Here is an 18925-nt window from a genome sequence, read left to right as displayed (position 1 = left end):
TAAGTTACTGGAACTCAACTGAGATGCCACATTTGGCCAAAGCACCACTGGCAGAGATTAATCCCCCTGAGCACTGTCAATAAATGGGGTGGAGAGTGCACTGAATTGACACAAGGACAGGACCAGAGTCGACTGTGATACTTCGCAAGATTGGATATCACAGTCTAGACTCAAATTGTGAAGAGTGACTTGGATGAGGTACTCAGGGTTCATACTCTCCAGGGGACTACCCCCCAGCTGTATTATCAGTAAAAGAAACCCAGCAAACTGAAGATATTTTGAGGTAGTTTCCAACGTGTTTAGTCATTGAATAGATTCGAAGTGGAATTATTTTGAAAAATATTTCACACTGAGTCATGAGAATTGAAATAGAGACTTTTAAATGAAGATTCCTTCAAGGTGTTAGTCTACTAGTTGAAATAAAGTTGACATTGAGTGACTTTTCACTGACCTTTATTGGAATTATCATATCCAATGTACTGTATTGTATCCCTCACCACCTTCTGGTAGTCAACAACTGCACGGGAGGTGATCTCTCCACATAATAGCACCATCCCGGTCTTGCAGACAGTCTCTGTGGGACATAGGAAGGACATGGCAATAAGCTTGGAGGCTGATCTTTTAGATTAGGAGACATTTTGATTTGTTGGTCGTGATGTGAACAGGTCTCAGCTCTGGGGATTCAAGCACTTTCTATTTTGAGCACCTGGAGTCAGCATTAACCACAGCCACATCAGGTACAGTATGGTTATGTGCAGAGTGAAGGTTATATATAGAGTTAAAGATGGTTATATACAGACTGAGGGTTATATACAGAGTTATATATGGTTATATACAGAGTGAAGGTTATATACAGTTATATAGGGTTATATACAGTTATATATGGTTAGATACAGAGTGAAGATTATATATAGAGTTAAATATGGTTATATACAGACTGAAGGTTATATACAGAGTTATATATGGTTACATACAGTGTGAAGGTTATATGTAGAGTTGTATGTGGTTATATACAGAGTGAAGGCCACATACAGAGTTATATATGCTTATATACAGAACGGAGGTTATAAAGAGAATTATATATGGCTATATACAGAATGAAGGTTATATACAGTTATATATGCTTATATACAGAGGTATATATAGTTATATACAGAATGAGGCTCTTACCATACGTCACAAAACATCTTGCTGATTGACCCATCACTCAACACCCTCAGAGTACACTCTGTATGGTTGGATACAGAGTGAAGATTATATACAGAGTTAAATATGGTTATATACAGACTGAAGGTTATATACAATTATATTGGGTTATATACAGTTATATCGGGTTATATACAGATTGACGGTTATAATATGGAATTATATATGGTTATATAGAGAGTGAAGGTTATACACAGTCATATATGGTTATTATACAGAGTGAAGGTTATATATGCTTATATTCAGAGTGAAGGTTATATATGGAATTAAATATGGTTATATACAGTGTGAAGTTTATATATAGAGTTGTATATGGTTATATACAGAGTGAAGGTTATATATAGAGTTGTATATGGTTATATACAGAGTGAAGGCCACATACAGAGTTATATATGCTTATATACAGAATGAAGGTTATATATAGAATTATATATGGCTATATACAGAGTGAATGTTATATACAGTTATATATGCTTATATACAGAGGTATATATAGTTATATAGAGTTATTTACAGAATGAGGCTCTTACCACATGTCACAAAACCTCTTGCTGATTGACCCATCACTCAACACCCTCAGAGTACACTCTGTATTGTCTGTCAGAGTGAGAGGACCCAACATTTATTTGGAATTGTGGGTTGTTTTGCACATGATCCTCCAGGACTGGGCTGAATGCCCAACACTTTGTTGAAAGCTTTGAGCTGGCAGAGAGAGGGCACCTGCATCTGAGACTTATGAAGAATTTCTTTGGCTGTAAAGCACTTTGGGACATCCTGAGGTTGTATAAGGTGCCACTTCAATGCAAGTGTTTCTTTATTTTTTTCAATGCAGATTGGGCTTAAGTTTAAGACACACCAGAGAGGATGATGTGCCTCCCTGTTGTGATGCCCAGCACCCACAGAATCTTTGTTTTATGCAGAATGGCACAACGCTTAAAAAAAGGAAATTCTTTGAGTTGGCGCCCAGCCACATTCGAACACAATAAAGTTACTAGTATTGCAGGAGCAATTTATCAAAAGAAACAAATAGTCTCATTTTTAAAGTTTAAAACTGCTCGATGGTCACTTGGCCTTATACATAAGAACTTAAGAGTAGGTCATAAGGCTCGTTGAACCTGCTCTGCCATTCAATAAGTTCATGGCTGTTCTTATACCTCAACTCCACCTTCCTGTCCTATCCCCATATCCCCTGAATCCCTTCCTGTGTAAAAATCTCCCTCTCTCTGTAATCGCCTCCAACCCCACAACTCTCCGAGATATCTGTGCTCCTCTAATTCTGGCCTCTTGTCTATCCTGATTTTAACCACTCCACCATTGGTGACCATTGCATCTGTTGTGTTATTTCTTCTGATTGGCTCAATTCTGTAGTGTCTTCGTTCAGCCACTTTCTAATTGGTTATCCTCTGCTTTGGTGAACCCAATGACATTGCGCATAATCCCCTGCATTCTATTAAGAATGACAAGTTCCATTCACTAATCACAGGCTCTACCTCCGCTAGGCTCTCAAATCCAGGGAAGGCCTAGTGACGACTTTATCAAAGTTTGGAGGACCCTAAGGGTTACAGATAGACTCTATTGACCAAGGCAACTGATTCAAATTTAGAGGCAGGAAGCTAAGTAATGTCAGACAAGGATTTTCAGTGTATTAAACGGGCCACCCAGGGAAGTATTGTGCTTTCAAAGAGGCCAGAGAGGTCACTGCCCTCTCACTCAGCTCAAAGCCTCTGTCATGCTATGTCCTGGCACAGCCTTGAACCTTCCAATAATCTCCAGACCAGACAGAATCTGAGCCTGAGCGCCCGGTCTGGGGCAAGTCTACATCTTTAAAAGAAGGGTTCAAACCAGCCCGAACCTTTCTTGGGTAAGATTCCTGGTTACTGTACTCCATTGGGAGCACGACACAATTGTAATGATAGATGCATCATTTATAGGTAGTGCATTAATTAAGTTGCACAGGGCATTAAAGCCATGTTCTGAGCTGGACTTTGACCTCTGACCTTCCCCTAGATATGCATGCCCCTGGGATTGGCCAGTCTACACTGCCAATCAAATCAGCTGTGTTTAGAAATTTATCTCGCCCACACGGTTGATCAGCCAGGCCCTTGCTCTACTGACCTCAGTTTTCGCCAAGGAAATGAGCAATGGAAACTGGGTTTGTTTGCGAGTCAGAAACCCACCTCCGCGGGCGTTGAAGGTTTTCAAGTAGATAACCCTTTGATTGGCTTGGAGATGGGTTTCTTGTCCAATTAAGGGCGGTAGCCAGAGCCTTGAAGCTGGAGGGCCAAGCAGAGGCCTTCCAACTTAGATGGACCACACAGCTGCAGCACAAGGTAAGTAACTGGGTGAACACCTGAACCAATAGGTGCCTTCCCAGCCAGTTTTTAAAAACCTTCATGGTGGCCTTTAGCTGTATCCTCAGGGAGGGCAGAGAGGGCCTGATGGCCTGCCAGGTGCATTGGCAGTCCAGCCCACCAATGGGTGCCTTCCTCCAGGCAGCTGATCCTCCCCCTGACCCATTGGGAAACTGGAGGTCAACTGGAAAATCCCAGTTTTAAACCCACCTTTAACATCCCGGCCTTGTTAATTATCTGCCCGCCTTGTGGGGCCCTCCCGGGCCTCAAATTTGTCTCCTCCAAAAAATCCAGCGCTGGAAACACCGCCCAACATTGCCTGGTGCTGGTATTTTCAGGCCTTCCCCCTAGTGCCACCAACTCCCTCCACTCCCCACCCCCCTCCACCATTCTCATCTTTGAGGGTCACTGAAAATTCAGCCCCAGGACAATTTCTCGTATGTAATGTGTCAATGTATATGAGAATAACTTTAATGAGCATTTCATGTCTTGTGCTGACATGGTGTGCAAGAAGCACCATGAGTTTAGTTGGCTTAACTGGGTCTCAGCCCTCACATGTTGAATTCCAAGCTGCATTCCCTAAAATACATAATATTTCCAGCACAGAAACAGGTCATTTCAGCCCAAAAGGCCCCATAGAGTTACACAGCACACAAACAGACCCTTTTGGCCCATCTTGTCCATGCTGGCCATCAAGCACCTATCTATTCTGATCCCATTTTTCATCAATTGGCCCATAGCCCTGTGTGCTATGGCATTTCAAGTGCTCATCTAAATACTTCTTCAATGTTGTGAGGGTTCCTGCCTCTACCACCCCCTCAGGCAGTGTGTTCCAGATTCCAACCACCCTCTGGGTGAAAAACCCTTTCCTCAAATCCCCTCTAAAACCCCTGCCCCTTACCTTAAATCTATGTCCCCTGCTTATTGACACCTCCACTATGGGGAAACGTTTCTTCCTATCTACCCTATCTATGCCCCTCAATCAGGTCCCCCCCCCTCATCCTCCTCTACTCTAAGGAAAACAACCCTGGCCTATCCAGTCTCTCCTGATAGCTGATTGTTAGGTTTATGCTCCACATGAACCTCCTCTGACAATACTTCATCTCACCTGTCAACATATCCACCTATTCTTTTGTCAGAAGTGGATTTCTCCTTAAATGCCTTGACGCTATTCACCTCAAACACTTCTTGCAGTGGCAAGTTTCATATTCTCATCACTCTCTGGGTAAAGAGGTTTCTCCTGAATTCCCTTTTGGATTCTTTTTTCGTTCATTCAAGGGATGTGGGCTTCGCTGGCTGGGCCAGCAATTATTGCCCACCCCTAGTTGCCTAGTTATTAGTGACCAGTGACTTAGTTTAGTGACTAATTATTAGTGACTATCATATTTATGGGCCCGAGCTTTGTGTTCCAACACCAGTGGTAGCATCTTTTCTACGTCGACCCTTCTATCAGGTCACCCCCTCAGCTTGCCTTCTCCAGAGAAAAGGATATTGAACCCTGTTTTGCGCTGAATTGCAATTTAATACCACCGCTCTAATGTGGAGTTTATCTCAAATCCTTCCTGGGTCCAACTGTCTAATATCTGACAACATCTCATTGTGTTAGCCTGGTAACGATACAGTTCACTCACCACATGCAACCTTAGCATCGGGGTCCTGCTTCAGATGGGCATCCAACACAGCATCGCTGATCTGATCACAGATCTTATCTGAAGAACAGAAGACGGTATTAATATCAGCAACAATTTGAATTTGTCTTAGTGGTTGCAACAATGGAATATCCTAAGGTATGGGATGTGGAGGGACGCTGGGTCAGGAAGAGGGAGGTTTGGGAGAGCTGACAGATAGCCCAGGTGAAATGGCGGATTTAGGAATGATGTTGAAAGAGGGAGACAGGGATGGGTCTGCAGGACAATATCACACCAGCGTACCACAGCCCTGTGTACCAGAATAGCTGGTCACCTACCTGCCTGAGGCCCGGGAGTGCCCGAAGTTCCGGACGTGTACCTATGAAGGAGTGGAGGAGGGAGCTTGCTGTAAGTGGGGTCTTTAACATTTTGAAGATCCAAATGAATCAAAGAATGTTTACCAGGTACTTTCCTTTAGTGGGGTAAAGGGGTCACTTAAAAGACCCCACAGACTGATGGGAGCAGCGTTAGTCGACTCGGCAGCTTCCGCAATTTCATCATCCCTCTCCGGGTGGTCAGCATTGAAATAGTTTGCCAGGAGGGTGGCAGGAATGTCCCTGTCTGACAGAAGCGAGGGCCCAAGCCACATTCTATTCCCTGTGACAGATGCCACATGTTCACTGCTGGAGTCCTCATTCACCCAGAGGGGAAAACCAGCTTGGGCCAGTTTGAAACCAGTTCCGCACCCAGCTGGCCTATAATGGCATAAACTGGTTCCAACCTGGCTTGAACTGGGCTTCACTGGAGGCAACCAAAAGATTGGTGGATCTACAGGTCTCGTCTGAAATCCAGTTCAAGCCCAGGACCAGGCCCAGTTCATGAGTTGGCACCAGTTGTTTGTAGATGACTTAGTGGACTTTAAGACACTTTTTCTCCTCATGACTGTGCGTGTCCTCATATTGAAATCTATGTGTACTGTATGCTTTATGTTCCTATTTTCCCATTTCTTTTAGACACCTCCCATGGACATGGATTGCAGCACCGGAACGATCAGACCCTTGGTTTGCTTAGCTAGCAGTAGATCTACTGTCTTTAGGTCTGAGCAGAGCAGGGCAGATAAAGCCTATGGAAAAAGCGATGGGGTAAATTACAGGATAAAGGAGCACTTTTCAATGCCAATTTAAGACATGGAATCACTAAAAGACAGAGACAGATCTCGCTCATCCCTGCTCCCAGCCTGCAGCTGATTGACATGTTGCTCTCAGCTTTCTCCCATCCCGAGCTGCAGATGCTGCCCTGCACACGGAGCGGTGTCACAGGTTCTCACGTGCCTCCCTAACAGGCCGCTTTTCACGTGTTGGACCAAGGGGCAGGGAGAGGTGAGCTGTTTGACCACAAGGGGAACCGCAGCTCTCTTCCAATCTCCACCCGAGTGTGCTCTGTGGCTGGACTCAGAGGGCAGGGATCAGGATAGGGCAGCGCTGGGTGAGTTTACCCCTCCAGTGACCCAGGGCCACACTTGAGGTTGACCTTAGGGCCACAACTGATGCCTGAACGAATGAACTAATGGAGGACAGACTGGGAAAGCTTCGCTCTTACTACTCGCCACCCACACTGCTGGTTTTCCTGGGTTTTCACTGTGGAATGAGTCAAAGGAAATGGCACAACTCCCCTTGGCCTGAGGTTTCAGCTCAGCGGGTAGGCACGAGCAGGGGGGCCTGAGAGCCATCGGGAAGCGGACCCCCAAGCGTGTTCGCCCCCCCCACCACCGCGATTTCACGCTGGTCGGCCAATTAACGGCCAGTGTGAAACGTGTGCTGAAAGGCTCGGCGCTGCCGGGGTGGGGGGAGGGGACAGGAAGAGGCTGGGCGATGACCTCAATGTGGGCGTGGACCAACGCTGACAGAAATCCCCCCGGGAGCAGGGAACTGCCTCAGGAGGCTGAAGACCCGAAACAGCAAAAACAAAGGTTTCAAAAGCGGAAGGGAAGCGGCCCTGCATCACAATCAGTCGCCTGAAAATTTAGCCACTGGAAATGCTGCCCACGGAAACGTATTTATATTTCATTCTGTCGCGGAAGTCTCATCCCACCCGCCAGGTTCGATGAAAGTTGCAAAGGCCCCTTAGCCCCGTAAGGTAGGGCGGGCTGCGCAAAATGACAGACAACTGCACCATTAACGGGATTAATTGCCCTCTTAATTGTTGAGCAGGCGCGCTTCCCAGTTGTGCGTGCTCCCGCCGACCCGATATATCGCGGGAACGCGGGATGAGGTTGGGATGCTCGCCTGGTGACATCTCGCGCGATTTCACGCCCGTTCAGGTCAGGCACATGCCCGCTGGACCAGCCGTGAAATTCAGCCCAATTTCGGTAACAGTTCACCTTGTTAGAAATTTACAGCAAATCGTTTTTTTTTTATATCTTCACATTCTGAACCAATGAAAATGCACCAGGATCCCTCAGCCCTCAAGAGGGTTAATCCTCGGTCATTTACGATACTGGCGTTTCCCAGCCAGTGTGTTTTTAAAATTCATTCTCAGCGTGTGAACGTCGCTGGCTAGGTCAGCACTTATTACCCATCCCTAGTTGCCCCTGAGAAGGTTCGAGAGGCTGCAGTCCATGCGGTTATGTCCTCTCACAGGAAGGAAGTGTCAGCATTTTGACCCAGCGACAGTGAAGGAATGGAGATTCTTTCCCAAGTCAGGATGGCAAGTGACTTAGAGGGGAACTCGCAGGTGGCGGCATTGCTAATGTTCTTGTCTTTTTATGCAGTGGAGGTGCTGTCGAAGAAGCCTCAGCGAGTGCTGTGCATCTTGTGGAAAGTAAGTACCCACCGTCAGCATTGCGATGTGTAAGTGTTCAAGCTACGTTAAGCTGATTCAGCTATTGTATGAGAAGTGTATGGTCCAGAACGCCAGGTGGTGTGTGCAGCATACTGCAGCTCTCAGTTACATTACATACCATCACAAGACACTCCGAGCACAGATACATATGCATCTGCAAGTTTCTAAACATGGTACCATTGATAGACAAGTACTTACTATCTCCTGCTAAGACAGACCCGTGTTGCCTAGCTGCCAGGGAGACTGATCCACATTTGGGATCAGATCAGACACCAAGCTGTCAGGAGTGGGAAGCTGGAGCAATCCTATCATTCAGAGTCCATTAATCAATTGCCTGTGGCAGTACCCGAATTCACACATCAGGAGAGAGCCCCTCCTGACCCTCTCCTTTTCCAGACTGGCCCTGCAGGACTGAGAGGTGAGCTCAGATGGGTAGGTGAAGTCTGGTTTCCATAGCTCAGCAGGTAGTCCCTTTACTTCTGAGCCAGGTGACTGTGGGCCTCAAGCCTCACTCCAGAGACCCGAGCACAAAAGTCTAGGTTGAGACTCCAGTGCAGTAGAGGGAGTGTAGCACTGTCAGAGGTGCTGTCTTATTCTTCCCTTTAGTCTTTTATGGGATGTGGGTGCCGCTGGCAAGGTCAGCATTTGTAGCCCATCCCTAATTGCCCTTGAACTGAGTGGCTTGCTAGGCCATTTCAGAGGGAAGTTAAGAGTCAACCACATTGCTGTGGGCCTGGAGTCACATGTAGGCCAGACCAGATAAGGATGGCAAATTTGCTTCCCTAAAGGACATTAATGGACAAAATGGGTCTTAACAACAATCGGTGAAAGCCTCCTTACTAAGACTAACTTTCAATTCCAGATTTATTGAATTCAAATTCCACCAGCTGCCGTGATGGGATTTGAACCCATGCCCCACCCCCCTGCCCCCCTGACCAACCCCCCACCCACCCACCACACCCCGCCCCCCCCACCCCCCCGCCAAGTTTGAGCCTTGTTTTAAGATTACAAGTCCAGTTACATTAACACCACACCACCCTGTCCTCTCAATATTCACCCATTATACTCATTATAACCAAACCCACTCCTGTTAACATCCCCACATGATTAGGATGAGAAGTTAAATCAAAGAGGGATGAAAGTATTCCCATGGCAACTAGTTGAAGAAGACCAGGGGAATTTTCCCCAGTGTCCTGGCCAATATTTATTCCTAACCGAACATCACTCAAGAAACAGATTATCTCACCATAACCACACTGCTGCTTGTGGGACCTTGCAAGTTGGCCACCATGTTTTTTTACATTAACAACAATGACTACTCATCAAAATCTACTCGATTGGCTGTAAAGCGCTTTGGGACATCCTGAGGTTGTGAAAGATGCTATATGAATGTAAGTTCTTTTTCAAGGATGTGGTTCTCCGAGTATCAGCCAAAGCGCCAGCTGCTACTCACTGACCAGTCCTGTGGGGGAATGTTAGCAGGAGCGGGTTTGGTTATAATGCATGAATATTGGGCAGACAATCACTGTCTGGGGCCTGGTTGCAGTGTAGGAGGGCAACTGATGCACATGGGATTGTTCCCTGGCTTAATGCTGGTGCCTTGGGTGTGTAGGGATTGGGGGGTGGGGCTGGGGGAGGTGGGTGGAATAAGAATTTAGGATTGCAGGGTGCACTAGGATCCATAGCCAGAACAGGGCACAGCTCTGCCCTATCATGAGACCCTGGACATCCTTCAAACATCACCCAATGCCATGTGGCGCTATTGGCAGTTGAGGCACAGAAAGTCACCTGACTTTTAGAAACTGTAAAAAATGTTGTTGAATCTCGTCAGGGAATTCTCAGAGCAGCAGAGCGCCCCTATTAATAGAGGATGACATTCCTAGGAGAGATTTTGTTTCAGAATTCCACATAGCAGAAAGCAAGACACTTCTAACACAAGACTGCAGCAGCAACAACAAAAAATGAACAACCCAAGTCATTGGGGTCAGTGAGGAAGCAAAGACTGAGATTTCACTCCAGGTTGGATCCGGATGCTTAGCTTGCATAGAACCTGCTCTCGGTTGTCTGTTATACATTCCTACTGTGTGTAACACCTGAGCACTGGGGATGAGTTGCATGGTAACCTGCCCCCAAGTATCAGAGTCGATGCCAGTGCCAGTTTCTGCTGTGGGTCCTAGCAGCCGAATCACTTTACAGAAGGAAGCAAAGTCAAAATCGCTCCAATCCTTTTCTGAAACAACCCATTTTGGTTCCTAGGAAATTTGGCCAGGTTTTGGATTTGTACAATTGTGCCTTGTTTTTTTTCTCTGAAGCCTCTGATACTTGTTGGGGTGGGGAAGGATGAACACTGATAGAACACCCTCCTCTCGCAACACCCTTTCCCTGCAGTTCCCCACCTGTGGCTCTGTTCTTTAAGACTGGGGATGGGGTGGGGGTGAGGGGGAGGGGGTGCAGATAGTCCTGGGATCCTCGATATGCTGGTGTTCCATGTGACAGAGCAAAACCCTTACTGGAGACCAAACATGGTTGGCTGCATAGACCAGGGTACTGCATTGGTCTGCAAGGGTCTTTCCACTGGAATCTACCCATCCCCATGTTAGCTCCTTCCTCACCTCCTTCCTCACTATGTTTTCTTCAGGGAGTAAGCTCCTTCTCCCTTGAACAGTACATTCAGTTCTGAGGTCCACACCTCAGTAAAGGAAAGGTTAGTCTTGGAGGGAGTGCAGTGCAGGTTCCCCAGTATGATAAAAAGGTTTAATAAAGAGAACAGTTTGCATAGACTAGTCTTGTGTACTACAAAAGAGGCAGCACAGACGTGATGGCCTGAATGGCCTCCTGTGATGTATGATTTCAATCACTTGGGCATAAAGAGTCTTACGGACTCGAAATGTTAACTCAGTTTCTCTCTCCACAGATGCTGCCAGACCCGCTGAGTTTTTCCAGCATTTTGTTTCTTTATTTGAGGAAAAAGGGATGGGTAATAATGTTAACCTCATCAGTAACCTCACAACCTGAGATGTATATTTAACATAAACTCAAAAGGTTGTAGGGCTAGGTGTTTCCACCCCCATTCTGTTGGAAACTGCCCACTCCAAAAGAGCAGGATAAGATGATGATGGTGGACACAGGCCTTACAATCATTATGTGTGAAGGCGCACTTCTCTACAGTATGTCAAAACAGAGATACATCATACATTTGGAAAGGCTTGTCAGCTGGTTCTTTGTTTAAAAATTCATTCCTGTAGGTGAATGGTGCTAGCAAGATCCAAACCTATTGCCCAACCCCCAAGTGGCTGGTGGTGAACTCCCTTCTTGGATGCATGCTTTGTCATATTCACACAATAAGAACTTACAAGCTAAATGTGAATTTATGAAGTATAAACCCGAAATGGGCACTTTCCTGTAAAACAAAATGGAGTTGAGAGGTCAGGTGACCTTTTCTTCCCTGCCAATACACATGGAACTGCAAGCACCTTGAGATGATCTTCAGGTCAGGACAAGTTTTTATGAAGTCATTAAAATGCAAATAACTCTTGTGGTTAATGGCTGCACCTCTACAACTAATTAAAAAGGCTGGTTTCACAATACTGTTTGCAGACTCTTCAACTCCAAAGTTGAAATCCAGAAAATGGGTGCTAAAAGTTCTCTCTTATCAGGATGGAATGTGGATGACAATGGCCCAGCCATCAGGAACTATTTAAGAGGACAATGGGAAGAGATGCTCTGGTCACATGACAGGAACTAGGTTTCTGATTGGGGGATTTAATAAGGTGTCTTCTGAGCAGACAAGAGAAACATCTAGACCAGCGAAGGAAAAACACCTTGCTTAAGAAATGCCAGTAGGGAGAGACTCATGTTTACCTTGAACTCCCTACCTGAGGGACCGGACCAGGATTTTGCTATAGGCCTTTGTTGTGGCACCTTGATCGGAATGGAACAAGAGAAACCTGCTACTGCAAATATTAAACAACAGCACATCTGTCTTCCTACAACTCCAGACTCTTTCCTTCAGTGAACATAAAGCACTACAGGCCAGCATCATTTCAAGTCTTCACTCCAGGAAAAAGCAAGTGTACAAGAGAATGCTTGAAATCCTAAACGCATGTAATCTTAATCTGTTCTTGAGTGTGTGTGTGTGTGTGAATCTGTGTGAGTGTGAGAGTGGGTGTGTGTATATCAGTGTGAGAGTGGGTGTGCGTGGGTGTGTATATATCAGTGTGAGAGTGGGTGTGTGTATATCAGTGTGAGAGTGGGTGTGTGTGTGCATATCTGTGCGAGTGTGAGTGTGGGTGTGTGCGTGTCTGTGTGAGTGTGTGTCTGTGTATCTGTGTGACTGTGAGAGTGGGGGCGCGTGTGTGTATCAATGTGTGTGAGAGAGAGCGTGTGCCTGTGTATCTGTGTGAGAGTGTGTGTGTATCTGTGTGAGTGTGAGATTGGGTATGTGTGGGTGTGTGTTTGTGTGTGTGTGAGTGTGAGAGTGTGTATGTGTGTATCTGTGTGATTGGGTATGTGTGTGGGTGTGTGTTTGTGTGTGTGAGAGAGTGTGTGTGTGTATCTGTGTGAGTGTGAGATTGGGTATGTGTGTGGGTGTGTGTTTGTATGTGAAAGTGTGTGTGTGTATCTGTGTGAGTATGATTGTGTGTGTATCTGTGAACGTGAGATTGGTATGTGTGTGGGTGTGTGTTTGTGTGTGTGTGAGTGTGAAAGTGTGTATATCTGTGTAAGTGTGTGTGTGTGTATGTATCTGTGTGGGCGTATCTGTGTGAGTGTGAGTGTGAAAGTGTCTGTGTAAGTGTGAGTGTGTGTGTATCTGTGTGTGTGTATCTGTGTGAGTGTGAGATGGGGTATGTGTGTGGGTGTGTGTTTGTGTGTGTGTGTATCTGTGTAAGTGTGAGTGTGTGTGTGTGTGTGTATCTGTGCGAGTGGGTGTGTACCTGGGTGAGTGTGAAAGTGCCCTGTAGTTGCATATATTTGGGTGCTGAATAATATATACTTACCTTTCTTCCAGAATTTACAAGAAAGCCTGTCATTTGTCTCCTCCTGGTGGTTACAGCGCTCCGGGGTTGAAACGATTTTTAAAACGTTTTGGTCAGAGGAGAGGCTACAAAAAAGGGAAACCAACCCTATCATCTGTCCCCTGCCCGTAACAGCATCTTTGATACAACTGATGGTAGGTGTGAGTCAACTGGAGTAGCCTGTGGCCCAGGCCAGGTGGGAACAACAGGTTTCCTTCCAGAAGTGGACTGGTTAGGACTTTATGAAGATCTAACAGTTTCATGGTCATTTGAACTCATGTTTTCTGGGTTAGTCCCAGCCTCTGGATCACTAGTTCAGTAACAAAACCATCACACTACCATTGTCCTGGGCGTGGTCTACTTAAAGGACATGGTGTCAAACGCAAAGTAAACATCCAAGGCAAAGCAGAGAGAAAGGGAAGAAATGCATGGTCAAGTGGTCAAAAGATGTGTTAGTTATATTTGGTCCATTTACTATAACCAAACCTTACTCTGCAGTTTCTGGTGAGATTGTTATGTATCTTTTGACTCTGCGCCAATGCTTGTTGCTTGGTGCATCTGGCATTGTAGATGGTGATCATTGCCTAGCAAGCTGTTCAGGTAATGGTTTAGTTCACCGTGAAGCTATGAGAGGGGAAGACTTTAGCCTCTGTTCCACTTCAAGACCTGCAGCTGGATCCTGAAGGGCCCAGTGCTGGCAGACAAGGCCCTGAAAAACTCAAGCCATATGGCAAAGGCAGGAAGCCTTGACCCACCTGGCTCCCACCAAAGAAAGAGACAGTGGAGGCGGAACACTGAGGAGGAGAATGCCCAAAACTGTTCGACATTGCGAGGAGGGGCAAATGTGAAACACCAAATTGCTCAGTCTGTAAAAATAAAAGAGACTGGAAATGTCCTCATTTGCATTGTTCACCTCCAGTCCATGGAGAGAAACACTCTGAAAATTTCCTGGGATTATATTTGTCTGAACCATCTCCCCAGTGACAGGGCACAAAGCCATCAGTTCAAAGCCTCTGAACCCCGAAATAGTGTTGGTTCAGGACCGTCAAAGGACACCCAAGGCAGTGGAGACAGGAAAATCAGGCTCATCCTGTGCCCCAGTGCAGATACATTCATACCCCCTCCCCAGCACCGAAACTGTCACTTCCTGTCCCCAATATTGACAGACGCTGTCACTTCCTGTCCCCAATATAGACAGACGCTGTTGCTTCCTGTCCCCTATATAGACAGACGCTGTCATTTCCTGTCCCCAATATAGAGAGATGCTGTCACTTCCTGTCCCAATATTGATAGTGTCACATGCTTTCTGATGGATACTGACTGACAATCATCAGCTTGGCTCCTCTGTGTCAGGAGGTCCTGGGTTCAAGTCCTGCTCCAGCAGCGGCTTGGCTGAGACTTTGATGCAGTCCCAACTGTCCTGGAGACCGGGAGTTTCCCAGAACCAGGGTAACCTTCCCCTAATTGCTGCCTGCAGCCTGGGAGTTCAGCAAGTTAAATCTTTCCTGCATCCAGTTGGATGGTGTCACCTGCAAAGCCTCAACTGTGTGGAGGCAGCTGGGAGTGGTGGTGGGGAGTCTGGGATCAGGCAGGGGAGGAGGTCTAGGCAGTTAGAGCAGGTTCGATAATTGGGGGAATCTCAGCCATAGGGCATGTTTCGGCAATCGGGGGGAGGCCTTGGCAATTGTAGGGGCTCAGTAATTAGGGGGTCTTCAGTTTTGCCTCTTCACCTTCTCACTGGTGGCCTCCTGAATCTTGGAATGTCTCACACAACAGCTGTGGGCTCAAAGGTCTGGTGGTTAAGATCTGACATAGGGTTGGGTGTCACATGCTCAGCATGTCATGTGACTAAACCTCCCGGAATGCTTCCAGCCAGAGTTGGCAACCCGAGTGCAGTTGCTGAGAGAGTGCTGTGCTGTTGGAATTGCCGCCCCCTTCAGATGATAGGCTGAAGTTCAACCTGTTCAGGTGGATGCAAGAGTCATACGGTGAGAAAAAGTTTGCTTAGTACTTTGGACATTCATCCCTCAAGCGACACCATTAGAGTGGCCTAACTACTTCATTCATCTGATCTACAGTTTGTCACTCCCTGCATTGTACATACTTTCTTACAGAAGCACACTGACAACCTCAAATGGTTTTGTGGTCACATTTTGGGACTTATTGATGGTGTGAAACACACTTTATAAATATAAATTCTTGCTTTCTTTATCTCCCTCCCCCCCACTGCAGACACTGACACTAAAGCCCCATGTTTCCATGTCTGTGTCAGATCTTTCTCCAGAGACACTGTGCAATCACTGGACAGGATTGTCCATGTGCTGTGCATTAGACTTATAAGCACTGTCACATACACCCTCTTCCCATCAAGAGTTGTTTGAGTGCTATTCTGAAGTGCTATTGAACTCATAAAGTTAACTCAGTTTCTCTCTCCACAGATGCTGCCAGACTTGCTGAGTTTTTTGCAATATTATCTGTTTTTGTTTGAATACTCCATCGGCAACCAACACCCATCCCACTACCCCCCCCCCAAATAATCATGGTTTATTAGGTATCCCTCTCCCCTCCCCCTGGCCAATATTTGGAGCACAAATATCATTGCCTATGTTAACAGCTGTCTGGTAAATGCATTGTGATTTTTACCAGAAGGTTGGGGGGGTTCAAGGCCCACTCCAGGCCTTGAGTGCAAAAGAAATTCTAGGCTGACACGCCCAAGGGGAGGATTGGGGGAGTGCTGCACGGTCAGAGGTGCCATCGTTCAGATGAGACGTTGAATCGAGGTCCCGCCTGCCCGCTCAGGTGGATGTTAAAGATCCCTTGGCACTATTCTGAAGAAGAGCAGGAGAGTTCTTCCTGGGGTCAATATTTATCCCACAACCAGCCTCACACACAAACACGCAAAACCCAAAAAAAAACAGGTTAGCTGGTCATGATCATTGTTTCGTGGGATCTTGCTGTGCACCAATTGGCTCCCCTGTTTCCTACCTTAACAACAGCGATTGCGCTCCAAAAAGTGGGTTTTAAAGCGCTTTGGGGGCATCCTGAAGTCAAAAAGAGCACCACAGAAATGCAAGTCTTTTTTTTTCTACATACCAGGATGTCCCTCTCCCACAGATTCTGAAGTGAACATGAAAGTCCCTTCATCGTGTTTGATGTTGTCATGGATACCATTCACCGGCCGACTCATATTTAGAGCTAGGAAGTGTAGCAGGTGTTCCAAATGCAGCGGGATTCCCTGGTCCTTGTTCCTTTAGTCAGGAGGTGGGGGGGGCAAGAGAATCCCCGATCTCCTGAATCCAGAACTATAGCCGGGTGGAATTGTATGGCTCCTATATAAGACTAAGAGAATGTTAACATCATGTGAGATTCTAAGTGAGCGGGGAGGTATTGTTCTGGGAGGTGCAGAGGCAGATCCACCACAAGCCAGGACAATCAACTACAAGAGTTTGCACGAGCAGTACACGCCCATCAGCATCCATCTCGTTATGCCCTATCCAACTCTGCTTAATTGGCGGTGAATGTTTCTTAATTATTGCTAATCATTTGTGATATTTCAGGCTAGACCTCCCCCCTCACTATTTTGCATTTGGAAAGTCCGGTCAGAGAATTGAATCTGATTGATGGACACAGAGGGGAGGGTGCAAGGGGAGGGTCCAGCCAGAGGGCTTTTTTTGGAAGCAGACTTGGCAAGATGATGCAATGGGCAAATAGTGATTGTGCAAAGTGTGTTTGGACTGCACTACCTCTTTCCACATGGTGGCTCTTCAGAAGGATTTTCACTAACAAGAATGCTGGAGAAATTTTTTCTAATCTCTTTGCAGAAGCTCCTCCGAGGTTGATGGCAACAGCTCACAAGTCACAATCTCCTCCAAACTTTGGGTGTAAATCGACTTCAGCCACTTTCAGAACCGTACACCTGTCGCACCCTTCAAACTCTCTGTTTCTTTCTCAAAGCTTGAACTTGTGAATTTAATGAAAGCTTTCCTGCCACTTCCCTCTGAGCTATTCCTGTTATTTCTGTTATTTGGCTAGACATAGGGGTTTCAGCTTTGCGTAATGCAATTGTCCTTTTGCCATTTAAGAAACGTGAATTTTTAGAGTCCATTCCAGCTTCCAAAATTATGGGCAAATTGAAAGAGAAAATCCATGAAAAATCCAGGTTTAATTCGGTGAAAATAAGTAAATTTCTTTTTTGGTTGGCGGTTTAAATTTAAAGCCAAAAGGTATGGGAAAATGAAATTAAAAATTGTAACTATTTGCACAGCTGATCAGCAGCAGGGGCAGTTAAAAAAGGAAGCACAGTTTGAAGACAGCCAGCAAACAAGGCCAAATAAAGGGTGAACAGGCATTTACTTGGCAAATGAGTTTCAACATAGGTAAATGTGAGGGGGTACATTTGGGTAGAAAGAATAAGGAGGTCATATACAAGTCTACATAGGATGGAGGGACAGAGGAATCTGGAAATACAGGTTCACAAGTCACTAAAAGTAGCTACACGGGTAAATAAGGCCGTAAAAAGCCAACCAAGCCTTGAGGTTTACTTCTAGAGGGATAAAATTGAAAAGCAGAGAAGTTGTGTTAAACTTCTATATAACCTTGGTTAGACCTCAGTGGGGGTGTTGTACACAGGTCTGGCTCCATGTCATAAAAAGGATACAGAGGTGCAGAGGAAGATGCAAAAACAAAAGATTCACAAAGGGCGATTCCAGAGTTGAAAGAATGTCCCAATCAGGCAAGGCTGAACAGCCTGGGGATCTTTTCTCTCCAGAGAAGAGAGGGCCGAGGGGTGACCTGGTACAATTATGGAAGGGTTTGATAATTCAGGCATAGCGAGAAAGATCTCCTGTTGTGGGGGAGCCCAAAACTAGATGTTATAAATATAAGTTGGTCATAAACATAGAATAATCATTAATAAATTCATAGGAGAATTCAAGAGCTTTACCTGGAGGGTGGTGAGAATGTGGTGTTTGCTACAACATGGAGTAGCTGAGGTGAGTTGTGTAGGTGCATTAAAGCCAGATAAACACTTGAAGGGGGAAAGGAATAGAAGGTACACTGATAGGGTTAGATGTAGCAGGCTGACATGATACCAAATGGCCTATATCTGTTCTATAAACTCCCTGCAGTTCGACATAACTGGTTTTGATTGCCAGAGGGGTCAGAGAGCAATTTTTCAGAGCGTGTTTCTCCCCTGTTGGCCCTGAGTTTTGCTCGGTCATTTTTTCTCTGGTAATCTGAAGATTACAGATGTGGATGTATATACGCTGTGGATGGCAGATTGGACAGGAAGGGTCGGGGGGGGTGGATGTGGGGGTGGGTGAGTGGAGGGGTTGGTATGATGAGGGGACAGGTTAGGAAGTGCCTGGCAGTGATGCTTCAGCTACCATGGCTGGAATTTTACATTCCCCCACCCTCAGAAGCAGGCTGGCAGTAGAGGGGGGCCTTGTAAAATGGCTGCCACAGTGGCAGCACCTACTCACTTCTGGTAGTATTTTACCAGCGGCACAGAGGTGTAGGGCCCTGGAGCCAACTGAGGACATTAATTGGCCAAATAATGGTTTCTTAAGGGTCTCCTGTCACTGCTGGCATTTTGCCAGCATTGGGAGGCATCCATGTCACATGGCAAGGCTACCAGGTAAAACTTAGCTGCTTTTTTGCAGGCTGAGTGGTGGTGGGGGTGGTATCCCTCCTGCTTGGGCACCGTGTACCCAACAGAGGCCCCCCCACCCTCCCAAAGCACTTCCCCTACCCTGAATGCCACCCCACCCCCTCCACACCACCTTCCTAATCCTGGACCCCCAACCCCCTCCCTGGGGCCTGTCAGGCCGGCCTGAGTGAAATGCTGTCTTACTTCATTATTTGACTCCTTGGCTCCTCGACACTG

At 46.3% G+C, this 18925-nt stretch overlaps 1 protein-coding gene across 1 annotated transcript in view; it reads right to left on the bottom strand.

Moving 5' to 3' along the window:
* The window catches only part of LOC121270889 (S-adenosylmethionine synthase-like), a 216694-nt gene extending 200466 nt beyond the window's left edge, over positions 1 to 16228 (bottom strand). Inside the window, exons 1-3 of the mRNA XM_041176457.1 lie at positions 16135 to 16228; positions 5189 to 5266; positions 452 to 574 (exon numbers count right to left, since the gene is read on the bottom strand). Of these exons, the coding sequence (XP_041032391.1) occupies positions 452 to 574; positions 5189 to 5266; positions 16135 to 16228 (295 nt within the window). The remainder of the gene's footprint in view (positions 1 to 451; positions 575 to 5188; positions 5267 to 16134) is intronic.
* Positions 16229 to 18925: the final 2697 nt, after the last annotated feature.

The sequence above is a fragment of the Carcharodon carcharias genome, chromosome 28 (assembly GCF_017639515.1).
Source record: "Carcharodon carcharias isolate sCarCar2 chromosome 28, sCarCar2.pri, whole genome shotgun sequence".
NCBI lineage: Eukaryota > Metazoa > Chordata > Chondrichthyes > Lamniformes > Lamnidae > Carcharodon > Carcharodon carcharias.
The sequence above is the reverse complement of the archived record's forward strand: the minus strand, read 5'-3'. Positions and strand labels throughout refer to the sequence as shown.